Below are 13,733 nucleotides of genomic sequence, written 5' to 3' on the forward strand. Positions count from 1 at the left end.
CAGAGACAACTGGGTTATGTTCAACCTCTCCAGTTGCTGCGTGTTGCGCAATTCACGTCACGTAATGCGCATTTTGGTTCATTGACCTCCTATCTGGGGGCCATTGACCGACGTCCCGGCATGCACCAGGCAACCAAAACAACGCCATATATGGGCGTGGACAAGGTTACAAATCGAATACAACCTGCCGAGGGCCAAGGACAAATAGGTTATCAAGGTAATACTGACAAGACATATTTCAACAATAAACACAAAAATTATCCCCATAAGGCATAACGGGACCGCACAATCTGGGACAATTTTGCATAGAAGAGTGCAAATATGGGCGAAATAGGATAAAAATCACGAAATGTAACAAGGGTTAGCAGCTCTTTGTGGCATACTGAGAGGGTCACTCGGGTATTTTTAGGATCCCGTTGGACAAGGTCCAGTTTTGCACCGTGGGGCATGCCTATCAGGCTTGCTTCACTCGGGATTTGCCATTGCTACGAAATAACAGTTAAAGGGATGGGGTTTTTTTGTGCGCGTGAAAAATCTGCGCGTGATGATATGCAAATTAATGTTAGCTGATATCCATGAAAAGCTGGTAAAAAGACATGAATGTCATTCTATTGCATTCCAGACTATATAACGTTAGCCTTCTTTGATTTTCAGTGATTTTAGGTGATTTTCAAAGTTTTAAGTTTCCAAGCGCAAAAAATGTCTGAAATTTGCACGGGAAAAATCTGTTTGAGAAAATATTGAATAAAGCTTCTATCTTATCACAGGATCACATACATTTTCCTGCCTAAGAATTTGGTGCTGCATATTTTTAACATATTTTAGGGACTTTTATTTTTCACATGCAAATTTTTCACGCGCAAGTTTTTCACGCGCAGAAAACCCGTTCACGTTTATTGATAACCATACCGCTACTAACGTCACCGTAAATACGTAACAGCAACGAGCCAAAACTGACCTGGTTACTCACGGTGCTCATTTAGCATCCAAAGACACCCCCATAGTATTCAGTCATTCATTACTTTGAGACGGACGTGCGGAAACATGCAAATTAACCTATTCCCAAGGGACCTAAGATTTCAAACAAAAAGTTCCAATTTGTCACAGCTCTGGCAGTTACAGAGATTTAGTTAACGTTAACTCCTTTGTGCCTTTCTTTTTTTCTATAGAAGTGGCAACGATGACGTTAACGTTATGCCTTCATTGAAGAAGAAAAAAGCGCATTGAAGTGAATGCCCCCCCCCCCGCCACAAAGCCTGCTAGGGAGGCTAACTAAAGTCACCATTGTCAGATTACTAAACGTTGTTTACTTTGCCTATTCCACAGGCAAGTAAAAAAAATACGTAACACCCCGTTAACGTTAAGGCCATAATATATGGAAGACTGATGCATATTTTTACGAAAGCTAGCCGTGACGAACGACTGAAAAGATTTAAACTGACAAGCGAGTCTACTACGGACAACGAGCCGTTCAAACGTTTCGCGCGTGTTGACTACAGCCTGTCCGCGGTTTCATATCGCATGACGTAACAGATCCACATCTGCTTGATGAGCAAAGAGATGGTCAAAGTTGAAAGTTTAAAGTGTGATATAAAAGAATAGCCACCCTACAAGTAAACAAAAGACAAACTTAGTGGTTAGATCCGAAGGTAACGTTAAACTGATGATATAATACCCTTGACCAGATCTGTTGTTTCTACGTTCCTTAGCTGCAAAGCCTTGACCTTTTGACATCAGTAACAAAGCGAAGAAAGCAAGCGTAAACCAGCACCAAGAGTCCACGTCTAGCGATATATTAGACTTCAAACAACAACAACGAAAGCACAAGAGACTAGCAGCCGAATCGAAGCAAGCGGCAAAAACAACCCGCCGCCCGTGACGACAACTTTAGAGTTCCTGATCAAACTTTGTGCGCAGACCCCTAGCTGTCTCGTCACCCCTCCCTCCATATCTCGGCCATGGCGCTGTACTCTATCGGAGTGGACGTGGGTGGCACGAACACGGACGCAGTGGTGCTACAGGGGGACCAGGTCGTGTGCTGGAGTAAACAGGTGACCACACGGGATGTCACCACAGGTGTGGCACGGGCCGTCAGGGAGGTACTGGTGCAGCTCAAGGACAAGAACTGGCAAGGTGTGTGTGTGTGTGCAGCTGGTGCGTTACGCCGAAGGGCGGTTATACTGGAAGTTAACTACATGTACTACTAGTACAAGTACATGTTTGTCTGTATTGTTGTCACTCGGAGTCGCTGCCATGTTGGAATTGACGTCATACAGGTGCCATCTTCCATCTTTCGGGTCACTTTTGCCTCCTCTGTAAACAAACTTCATACCTCCATGAAATATGTAACTGTTAGACATAATGTAAATGTTTTTTATCTGTCTCATTGATCATGGAAATAAGGTCGTAATTACCAATCTAATTAATTCATGGTTTTCTAAACTCAAATTCCAATCCTTCAATTCAACATGTCCTCATTAATTATGCAAATGTCCTCTATATTAACATAATATATGCATAGTGATGTTTACTAACACATGTCACAAGGTAAAAAAATCCTATCATTCACCATTAAGAAATCACAGCAATTTTACATTAATTATGCAAATTAGGTCATTATTTGCATGATTAGTATCTGTCTATATTCCACCTGCCATAAATTACATACATGTATGGAAGTACTGTTATGTAAAACACTGTAATTACAGAATATCCTATAATCAGATCTTCAATTGTACAATTTGCATTTAATTATGTTACATCTCTCTATAAGCTACATGTACCTACATACCAAAATGATGAGAATATGTTGTTCCTTTCTGGACTTATCTGGTGAAAAGATTTTGCCAGAAACTCCCTTGTAGTTACAGAACAAGCTGCTAGGGGGACAAAAACCCATACGACTTATTCCTGACAGGAACAGCTATCTGTCATCAACAATCCAAGACCATAGCATGTTCAGGACAAAAGATACAAAAACTGGTTCTGCTTCAGTACCAAGTTCTGCTACAGTACCAAGGTCAGCCCCCAGGAGGCCCATATTTGACCTTGACCTTTATCTTCCTATGACCTACAAATGTACCAAATATCATCAAAATCCATGAAGGTGTTCTGAAGTTATGATGACTACAAATGTGTGGAAACATACACATCCACATACATACACATCAAAAACAATACCTCCATTTCTTATGAAGGTAACAATGCTCTTCAAGGTGTCTGCATTTCCCCCTCTCAATGACTCTACCGCATGCCACCAGCATGCACTGAACTGTGGTCTGGGGCCCGATGGCTAACTTTGTGGTCCTTAATTAAGTATGTTTCCTTACAACCAGACCTACAACTAGACCTACAACCGGAGACATACATACTTAGTAGTTGTCTATTTACCTTGTATTCTATGCTAGGTACCATATCTAGAGTGAACATTGGCACCACCCATTTCGTGAATGCCTTGGTGCAGAGGAGAGACCTGGTCCCTGTGTCGGTGGTGCGGCTGTGTGGGACTGCCTCCCGGGCACTGCCTCCTTTCTGTGACTTCCCTCTGGACCTGAAGAAGGTACTAGTATGTCTTAGACCCTTGTAAACTTTAAAAAAATAGATTTTGGGCCCTTCAAACCTTAGCACATCTTCCTCTTAAATAGACTTCTGGTAATTTGGGGGCAAATCTGAGAAATTAGTGCGGAAACTGCAGTTTAAGAAATCTGGTCAGTGTAAAATGCTAGGAAGCTCATGCCTCTTCATTTGTTCATTCTTGCAGGTGGTCTGTGGGTCATACCACCTGGTAAACGGGGGTCTGCAGTTCGATGGCCAGGAGATCTCATCCCTGGATGAGGAGGAGCTGAGAACCTGCATCAGGACCATCCGGAAGGAGGGCGGGAGGAATGTGGTCATTGCTGGAGTCTTCTCACCCGTCGCGCCACAGAAGCAGGAGGAGAAAGTGGGACTCATCAGAAATCTTAATAAAACTATTTCTGTCATTTATTTCAATGGCAACAACATAATACATTGTAAAGCAGCAGATTCCCTCCATCCATCCATCCTTTTTGTTTTGTCTATCCATCCTTCCTTCTTTCAAATGTTTGCATTCATTCAGTCATTTCTTAATTCTGTCTTTTAAATCATTCTTTCAAAGACATCGTCAATGATCTAATCCACCGTGGCTTCATCAGACCTTCAAGTTTAAGGTTGTGGAAAAACTCAGGCTTTTCTCCTTGAATCCCTCCAGGTTGCTGAACTTTTCCGTGCAGAGTTTCCAGAAGTCAGCTTAACGTTGTCCCACAAAGTGGGTCAGATCGGGCTGCTGGAGAGGGAGAACGCAGCCATCCTGAATGAGTGCCTGAAACCCTTGTCCCACCGCACAGTGGAGGCATTTAGACAGGCACTGAACGCCCTGGGACTGACCTGCCCCTTCTACCTCACTCAGAATGATGGGACCTTGATCAGGTGTGAAAATGGACATTGTTTGTTCTGGAGCATGCTAATTGTCTTCGTCAGAAGGACTATGAAATTGTCTCGCCGGAGTGTGGGGAACTGCGGATTTTGCGATATAACTCTGGAAGGCATGATTCGATGTCCATGATTTTTGGCAGGCAGATTACCGCTGTTGAGGCCAAAGTCAAGTACAAGTTTCGGCTTCGTGGGGGGTCCGTGCGTCACGTTAGTGCACCTTTTGTGTTTGTGGCTTGTTAGCAAGATAACTCAAGTATTTGTAAAATGTTGATTATAATTCTTGGTGTGGTGCTTACTATTGTCGGGACCAAGGTTAAGTTCGTTACTGAGCTTCGTGGGGGGTTTCGTTGTGACTGGTGGATGTCCCAACTACTAAGTACCTAATACCAGCCCAGAAGAGGACAAGAAATAGCCACGCATTCAAGTACCAGAGTTATCAACCAAGGATCAAGAATTCATTCTTTCCTAGAACTATCGCAGAGTGGAACTCACTGTCACCAAGTACAGTAGGGGCATTGTCAATAGATAGCTTTAAACAATGTCTAGAGCTAGAAGTTCAAGGGTTAGGTGTAACAAGTCGATCGGTGTAATATAGCCAGCCGCCGCCGCGCCGCGTGCCTGCGAAGCTGGTGTGTTACGCCGAAAGGCGGTTATACCGGCTATACAGATACAGATACAGACTACAGGGGGCATTTTGTTAATTTTTCTTGTGAGCAGGATAACTTTTGTATGTTTGGATGGAAGTTAATGAAATTTGATAGGCATGTTACTGTGGTGGTCTCCAAGATTGAGTTTAAAGATGAGAGTCGTGGAGGTCGTTATGTCCCCGTAATAGGACCTTTTGTGTTTAGAAATCCCCCACCTACATCTGCTTGGAGACAGCCGACAGCTGGATATAGCCTGGGAACCCCATAATGGATGGGATCAAATGACGTTACATTGAGGGATTGTACTATAACTTCAGCAGGGGGAGGATAGGTTGGACATATGTCAGGTTATTTTCTACGGCCACACCAAGTAATTGCTATGGATGACGTCCACTGGAGACCTTAAATCTAATTACCTTAAATTTAAGGCAAGCGCGCAATAAAACACGAAGGGCCGAAAAACGAGATGCCTAGGTTTGGAATATACTAACTGTAGAAGTACAAATGTTAGGACACAAAGAACACAAGAAACAAGTCTTCTATTTGTCATAAAGACAAATTAACAAAACAGCAGTAGTCACCCTGTTCTGATTCTTTCCTTTATAACATCTTCTCTTATTATATTTTGCGGCGCTGTCGTGACACTTTCAACACAGTAAGAATTTCTTGAACGTTTTTTTTCCAGTAACAGTCCAAACTCAAATAACGTGGGGGGGGGGCTAACACGGGTGACGACGCATCTGTATAATCTGCCGCAAACCGTTTCAGGGTGTTCTGTACCATAAAAATAGTACAGAGATTCTTTTGTTCTTTAGACCAAATTGATTATTAAAAAAAGTGAAGAATACGCATGTTAATTTCTCTAGAACGATGTACCTCTGACGAAGACATGAGATCTCCGACCTCTAGTTTAGTCTAGTACAATCTCATGGTAATCCTGATCTTACATCACAAGAACCATCATTTGAATGGTTGAATCCTAAGTTGCCTAATAGTAAGTATCAATTACAGTGTAGTATCAAGTATCAAAGTTGCCTAATGTTTTCGTGAATACCAGTGCTGTTTGTATTCCAGTGCTGAGCAGACGTTGGATTTCCCTGTACGCACGTTTGCATCAGGACCCACCAACAGCATGAGGGGAGCAGCCTTCCTGTCAGGTGGGATACTGCAGTGGTGCTTGAGTTGCTGTTACATGTAATTGGATTCTCAATAGAGGAATTCAACATTATTCTTTAGCAGACTACATTAACTGCTTACACCAGGGGAAGATTCCTTCTGCTTTAATTTCACAAGGAGCTTTTTCTTTAACAAGTTTACCAGATATAAGGCCATTGAAATACATGTGCCACTTTTGGGCACTGAACTTACAGGTAAGGTATGGGTAATTTTGCTTTGAGATTAGGTGAGATGAGTATAGGTGACTACTAGTACTTTGCTGTGAGATGGCAATGACTGTTGGAATTGATGATTTACTGTATATTGGACACACAGGTGTTGAGGATGCTATTGTGATTGATATTGGAGGCACCACTTCTGACGTGGGATGTCTGAAGGGAGGATTTCCTCGGCAGGCATCGACCAGGATCAAGGTTTGGTTATTGTCTATGCTGCACCCTTTAGTGTGAATGGTATATTTGCAACCTCTGTTTATGAAAGTTTTGTTTTTGGTGCGTTTGTACTACTGTCCATAGTTATTTGGATACAGCAGAGTAACAGGAAGTGAGAAAGGAATGGTGTAACTGCAGACTGACAGGAAGGTCAAATTGCTGAGGTTAAAATGGTCTCCCATTAGGCTGAGAGGAAGTGACAGTGGAATAAAAATCAGAAATAAAACAAGGAATTCTTTGTAACTATGGATATTTTGCAGATTTTGATTTCCTTGTTAAGTTATTGGTTTGAACCTTCATCTTGAATGTTACACACATTCAATCCATTCCTCCGTGTTCCTCATGACAGGTTGGAGGAGTAAGCACAAACTTCCGCATGCCCGATGTCCTGAGCATTGGACTGGGAGGAGGATCTATTGTCAGACAGATGGACGGTCCAAAGAGAAATCAGGTACAGTACATGTTTGTATAACTGACATCCTTTGTACAAATCTGTGCATGTTGATTCTTAAAAAAGACGAATGAAATCAGAAAAGCTTGGTAGCAGCAGACTTGTCCTGTTTTCCAGCCTACAGTGGAGGTTGGTCCCACCAGTACAGGGTATAGCCTGGTGCGGGAGGGGCTGGTGTTCGGAGGCTCCACCCTGACTGCCACCGACGTGGCCGTGGCGGCTGGACTGGCTGACCTGGGCGACCCTGGTCATGTGACCAGCCTGGACCCGGCCCTGGTGCAGCAGGCGGTGGACAGGATGCACCAGATGGTCGAGGAGGCCATTGATCAGGTCAAGGTGGGAAGAAGCAGATATCAATCAATCAATAAATCACATAGACAAACATAAACGACTAGGATCAAGACAAATCAAGGGTAAAGGGTCACTTGTCAGTCCTTGGAGGTGTGAAATCTTTGATTTCTTGTTGAACACATTTTTGTTTTACTGTTCTCTCTCCAGCTAAGTGGTGAGGAACAGCCCATTCTGCTGGTGGGGGGTGGCACGATTCTGGTGGATGGAAAGAGAAACATCAGTGGAGCATCAAGCCTTCAGAAGCCTCAGCATTATCAGGTCAGGCTGAGAAATTATCACATAGCTAGGCTGTGTGGACCAATCACAAGAGGACCCTCCGATCCACTCCTACTGGTTATACAGCTAGCTCATAAACCACCCATAGGTCCTTGAAAACAGAGGGAAAAGCAGGTTATGTTTTTCCCCACCAGGTAGCCAATGCAGTGGGAGCAGCGCTGTGCCAGGTGAGCGGTACGGTGGACAGGGTGGTTAGTCTGGCGCAGACGTCTCGGGATGAGGCTATCAGGAGGGCAAAAGCAGACGCCACTCAACAGGCCGTGGCTGCCGGTGCTGTGGACAGCACGGTGGAGGTTGGACCACACTCACAGAACTGCAAACATATGTATCTTAGATAAACATTATAAATAACAGTAAATAAGCTATTTTAATCAAGTAAACTGATCATTTGAATCAAGGACCATTGCTCATTAAATTTGTGCTAGAAAGATGGGTAATGCACCTAAATTATGGAGGTATTTGGCTTAAAAACCTTATTAAGTATATTCCAGTGACTTTCAAATGCAAAGAGAGTAGCGTCCACAGAATCTGCATCCACGTTGCAGATTACAGAAGTTAATGAGGTCCCTCTGGCGTACCTGCCGGGTAATGCAACCAAAGTGACAGTAAAGGCAGTGGGGCACCTGAAGGACAGACACTCAGGGGGAGGAACTGACCTTGCCAACATCAACACCATGGGAGTGGAACAACAAACAGTGGAGGAGGATGGTAATTTTTCTTCCTTCTACCCTTTTTGTTTGTTACTTTTCATCCTCCGCTGTACCATTTTTTTTAAAGGAATACAGTGTGGTATAGAGAAAGTAAAAATTTTCACCATGTGACAAGAAAAGCCAAGTAACTAAAGCTGTCAGGATTGTAAGGGGGAGAAAAGGAGTATCCCTATGTGAATGTACATGCATTGATGGGCTGGTCTGGCTAAAGTATAATTAATGCATTGAGGTCGACCAGTATAATGTTTACCACTCTCTGAATTCCAGCTGCTGACTCAGGCCCCCCTGCAATGCCTCCCACCCCGCTGGCCAGCCACTTGCCCTCGCTACAGGAGACGGAGCCAGAGATTGAGCCAGAGACGGGTGCGTGGGTCCTGAGCCGCTGGGACGTGGAGTGTCTGGCGGTGGGGCGGGGAGTCCTGGGGTGCGGTGGGGGAGGAAACCCCGGGCTGGGCCGGCTGCAGGTCCTGCAGACACTGGAACAGGGCAGGAAAATCCGAGTCATTGCACCAGAGAGGTGAGGACTGGAGTTTCCTCATCTTCTGCATCTACTGGTAGCCGCACTTCTTTCTAATATATGCTTATTGGTATTATATATGTCTTGCTGTCTTTCTCTCAGTCTCCCTCTCAGTCTGTCTCTCACAGTCTGTCTGTCTTAAGTTTTTCCATCCCTCTTTCTCTCTCTCTCTCTTTTGCTTAATTTGCTTAATTCTATTTAAAACCAAGTTCTGTTCTTGAACTGCTGAGCCAGACTAGACACTACCCCAGGCCTGACTGGTTTGGTGGCCTCTGTGGCCTTTATGGGCGCTCCGACCATCCAGTTTGAGAAGCTGTGCAGTGGGAACGAGACACGAAATGCGCTACAGTGTGTGCAGGACTTGTGTGCTGCCAGGTACAACAATGGACAACTGTCTGGCAAAGGTATTTGTTATCTCGATGGTTTTGTTTTCAATATGCCTGTGTGTTTGCTTGTTTTTCTATAGTTATTTAGACATGCTAGGCATGTTAGCAACACAGAAAGTTGGCTTAAAGGTCCCTTAAAAGGTTATCTTATTTCCTGTCTTCAATTTCCTGTTATAGATGCATGTCTACCCCCTTATGGGAGCCAGTGGGAAAATTCATAAACAGAATCAGTGTGAAATACTGATACTTCAGGTAGGTGTGCAATCTTTGATTTTTTGTTTTTCAGACGGTGTTGAAGTGAAGTCAGGTGATGGAGTGACATACATAGATGACTACAGACCTGCACAGACTAACACAGGCCAGGACGTCAGGATTGTCGCTGTCATGAGTGCAGAGATCGGAGGGCTGAACTCCATGGAGCCGCTGGTGGTGGGGGCAGCGCTGGACCTGCCTGTGGTGGATGCTGACGGGATGGGGAGGGCATTTCCTGAGCTGCAGGTGGGCTGGGGAGAAACCTGTGATGGTTCAGGAGAGACTTTGCTGAAGTATTGTACAACAGATGCAGTGGAAATACATCTACATTCCATTTGTAAATGTCTTCTAAATGAAGCTGAAAGAAACAGTTGCAACAGTTACCACGATCTTCGCAAGCTTTCTCCATCTACAAAACCTTTAAAAAAACATCAAATCTATAGAATAGATTACTGTGCTAATGTTGTTCTATTACTGTGCTAATGTTATTCCTGTCCTGTGCTGATATAGCTTTAATATAATGCAGATGTTCTATTTCTATGCTGTTGGTGCTATTCTGTTGCTGTAGCAATTTACCCTTGTCATTGTCATTGTGCCAAAGTTGTTCTGTTCTTGTCCTGATGTTGTTCTATTCCTGTGTAGATGTTTGGACCATTTATGTATGGCGTTGACCCATGCCCTGCTGCTGTAGCTGATGACAAAGGTCAAAGGGCAGCCTTGCTGCAGGCTGACTCTGCCAAGCACCTCGAAAACCACTTCAGGGCCGTGTGTGTTGAAATGGGGTGAGCCTGGCAATGTGATTTTTCCTTTGAACAGAACTGTAGGAGAATTTCCATGCTACAATCAACCTGTAAATATACCATTTTCTCTGTCACAATCATTGGAAGATTAGCCCAACTGTTCATTGGGCTAATGTTCATTTCCCCTTTTGTTCCCCCCCCCCAGCTGCAGTGCAGGGGTGTCATTTGCCCCGCTCACCGCTGGCCAGGTCCGCTCCTCCTGTATCCAGTACTCGCTCAGTCGAGCCTGGCACCTGGGCCACGCCGTTCTGCAAGCCTACAAGAACGGTACATCTCCTGTTTGTGCTGCACTGGAGCAGGAGAGAGGCAGGCTCCTGGCCACAGGAAAGGTGAGAGTGCTCTTGATGAAAATATGTCTGATGAGATTTGTTGAGTCAAGTTATAATGTCGGAAGTCCTGCACTTCACATAATGACAAGATGTACTGTTAATCTTATTTTAAGATTAAAATGAAAATTAAAGAATAAAATTTTGAGACTTCTAATACGGGTAGTAAATTTTCCACTTCTGTAATCACATACAAAGCAATGGGATACTCAACCATGGAACCCTTTGAGAGAACCCAAATTTCTGCCCTTTCCATATTTCCATACCCAGAGTTAGGTGACAACTTCATGCAACTGCTCCTCAGGTCTCAAGTCTAACCTTCTTCCTGGTGCCTACTGTAAGTTGCACGAAGTCAGTTTCTAGTCTTTCCAAATTTGTTAGGTGACAACCTTGTGGTGTAGCTCCCTGTAATTTTGTGTCCTTTTCTCCTCAGGTCTCTGATGTCCAGAGGATGACAACTGCAGGGTTTGCCCGAGGGGTGCTAAAGGTTGAGGGGTTGGGGGATTTCCTGGGTCAAACCCTGAAGATTGACTTCCAGAATGAGAACCTGGTGGCAAGATTCCTGAGCGATAACAAGGTGGGGAGGTTATGCAGTATATAGTCAAAACTTCCCTAGAAGACCACTCTGGGAACCAATAAAATTTGGTTACTATAGACAGGATTCTTGAGGCTTGTGGGACATAAATTCCCAAAATACCAGCTAACCAATGCAGATTGAAACCTTGACTATCCCCCCAGGTAGTAGCCTGTGTTCCTGACCTCATCACGGTGGTGGACGCGGATGCGGGAACTCCAATCACGACCGAGGAGATGCGGTACGGACTGCGCGTGGCCGTCCTGGTTCTTCCCGCCCCTCCTCTCCTCTGCACACCTCAGGCACTACAGGTGGTGGGACCTCAGGCCTTCGGGTACCCTGAGGACGTCGTCTACTCACCTGTAGGACACTACAACTGTAACCAACCCATCCCACCTAAACCTTAAGGACTGGCAATCTAATATTATATAAATATTGGCAATACAAGCTTTATCAAATATTGGCAATACAAGCTTTATCAAATAATGGAAACAGTTTTATCGGAGAAAAAACTTGCTGTGAAATGCCTGTTAAGCAGATAACAGTTGTAAACTTCTACCAACACTCAGGCTCCAAGTCCAACAGTTGATACATTTATTTTTGTTTTTTCCATTATCCATTTATTTTATTAAAGGACATCTATATTATATATTCTAACAGATAAAAACATGATTGCACAGAACAGCTACTTGTATGTTGTATTTTGTTATTACATGGGTGTAATGGTATGCTCCATGTGATCTGCAGTATCATAATAGAAAATTGGTAGCCAAATGGCTACTTTACTGTGTTTAACAGGTTAACTCCCGATTCGACATACCAGTTTACTTGAAGTTAAACTGCATGTAATTGTCCTTCTCCTGCCATTGTCATACACTTTGGAAAAATAAAACACTACTGCGTTTTGGAAAAAACACTACTGCGTTTTCTTCTTAACATGGGCACAGTCCAGCGCCCCCCTGATGACTTTCAGCTTCACCCCGACCAAGTCCTGCGGTCGCTTCCCTTCCAACAACACAACGTTGTGTTCCTGTAAGTTGTGCCCCTCCCCGGGGATGAACGCCACAGCCTCTCGACCCGTGCTGAGCCTGACACGACAGCACTTCCGGTTGGCGGAGTTGGGCTTCTTGGGTTTGCGGATGAAGACCTTGAGCACGACACCCTTCAGCTGGGGGCGACCCTCCGTCCCCCCCAGTTTCTTGGGTTTGGGCTTGCGTGGTCCCCGGATGTGCAGTTCATTTAGGTTTGGTGTTTTGTATCTGAAGTATGTCCTTATAGGGCTCAGCAGTGCACAGGGGGGAGAGGCTGCTAGCAGATGGCTGGATGGGCCAGCCAAAATGGTATCTGTATAAGGCAGGAAAAAAACATCATATTGTTAGTATTGCATTAAAAAAATAACAATGGCACCTACTATCAATACTAAAAATGTTACAATTTTCTACAAATGCGGTCATGAATGTAGCGTTTAAGTTACATGTACATTTCTTAATTTACTTCCTTGAAAAGCATTTGAAAACCAATGAGCCCAAATGTCATCCATAAAACTATATTTCCATGGCCTAAAATTAAAAACCCCTCCTCACCTCTTGCCTGTGTGTGGCCTGTGGTTAATGTGCTCACTTTCGGCAAGGCTGCTGCCATCCGGCCTAGTGAAGCCAACGATCTCCCAAGACCAAGCATCTTCTAAAGGCTCTGTTCGTAAATATACATATAAAGGTTTACTTATGAGACAAAACGATATAGATTTGATAAACATATGAGACTACACCCAGTAGTATACAACTACAGAGCCCTGGATCATCCCATGCGACCTGAGATGACTGTCGGCTGAAGCCAAGAGCGGCCCAAACTGGAAGATATTCCTACCTGGCCTGAAGGATTCTACATCTACATCTACATCTACATCGATATATTAGCCCCTATCTTGGTAATATGGGAGACCAAATCATCCCATACTCACTCCCTTTCGTTCCAGAGTATGGGAGCCCTGGTAAAAACTAGATAGGATGTCGCTAAAAATAACACCTGATATTCACTGATAGTTACGTGTGTAACGATAATTTTATATCGTTACGTTAGCTATGTAACAAAATGTACTCACTACAACGACATTGAGTCTTTCACGGCAAAAAAAGACGCGCGTTCAAAATTATACCATGTATAATCAATATAGTGTTACCAGGTATAACCAATATACGAAAATTATGTTGCCAGTGTAGTGGAGCCTCTGTAGTGTGCTTCGCTCCACGACTGTTTGCCCCCCTCCCTCATCATCAATCCCCGGGAAAATGTTATAAAAATTATGACTTGTACACCACAAAATATCACATTTCCTACCTCTGTACCCTCCTTGGCTTCTTAACGTTGCTTAGCAGCCTATATAA

General features: G+C 44.0%; 2 protein-coding genes across 2 annotated transcripts; one reads left to right on the forward strand and one right to left on the reverse strand.

Annotated features, from left to right (window-relative positions):
* Positions 1-153: 153 nt before the first annotated feature.
* On the forward strand, positions 154-11,798 carry LOC109483812. The gene is made up of 19 exons (XM_019786944.1): positions 154-217; positions 1,710-2,133; positions 3,408-3,559; positions 3,761-3,940; positions 4,229-4,446; positions 6,174-6,256; positions 6,591-6,688; positions 7,056-7,157; positions 7,275-7,493; positions 7,656-7,766; positions 7,919-8,077; positions 8,330-8,492; positions 8,762-9,011; positions 9,246-9,415; positions 9,684-9,895; positions 10,292-10,431; positions 10,595-10,778; positions 11,209-11,352; positions 11,514-11,798. The coding sequence occupies exons 2-19, from the start codon at positions 1,959-1,961 to the stop codon at positions 11,754-11,756; spliced, it is 3,003 nt and encodes a 1,000-aa protein (XP_019642503.1). The 5' UTR covers positions 154-217; positions 1,710-1,958; the 3' UTR covers positions 11,757-11,798.
* Positions 11,799-11,934: 136 nt separating this feature from the next.
* LOC109483815 (28S ribosomal protein S12, mitochondrial-like) lies at positions 11,935-13,733 on the reverse strand. The gene is made up of 3 exons (XM_019786947.1): positions 13,687-13,733; positions 12,933-13,041; positions 11,935-12,693 (listed from the first exon to the last, which is right to left on the reverse strand). The coding sequence occupies exons 2-3, from the start codon at positions 13,027-13,029 to the stop codon at positions 12,266-12,268; spliced, it is 525 nt and encodes a 174-aa protein (XP_019642506.1). The 5' UTR covers positions 13,030-13,041; positions 13,687-13,733; the 3' UTR covers positions 11,935-12,265.

This window comes from Branchiostoma belcheri, unplaced genomic scaffold, assembly GCF_001625305.1.
Source record: "Branchiostoma belcheri isolate BF01 breed outbred unplaced genomic scaffold, Haploidv18h27 scaffold66, whole genome shotgun sequence".
Classification (NCBI taxonomy): Eukaryota; Metazoa; Chordata; class Leptocardii; order Amphioxiformes; family Branchiostomatidae; genus Branchiostoma; species Branchiostoma belcheri.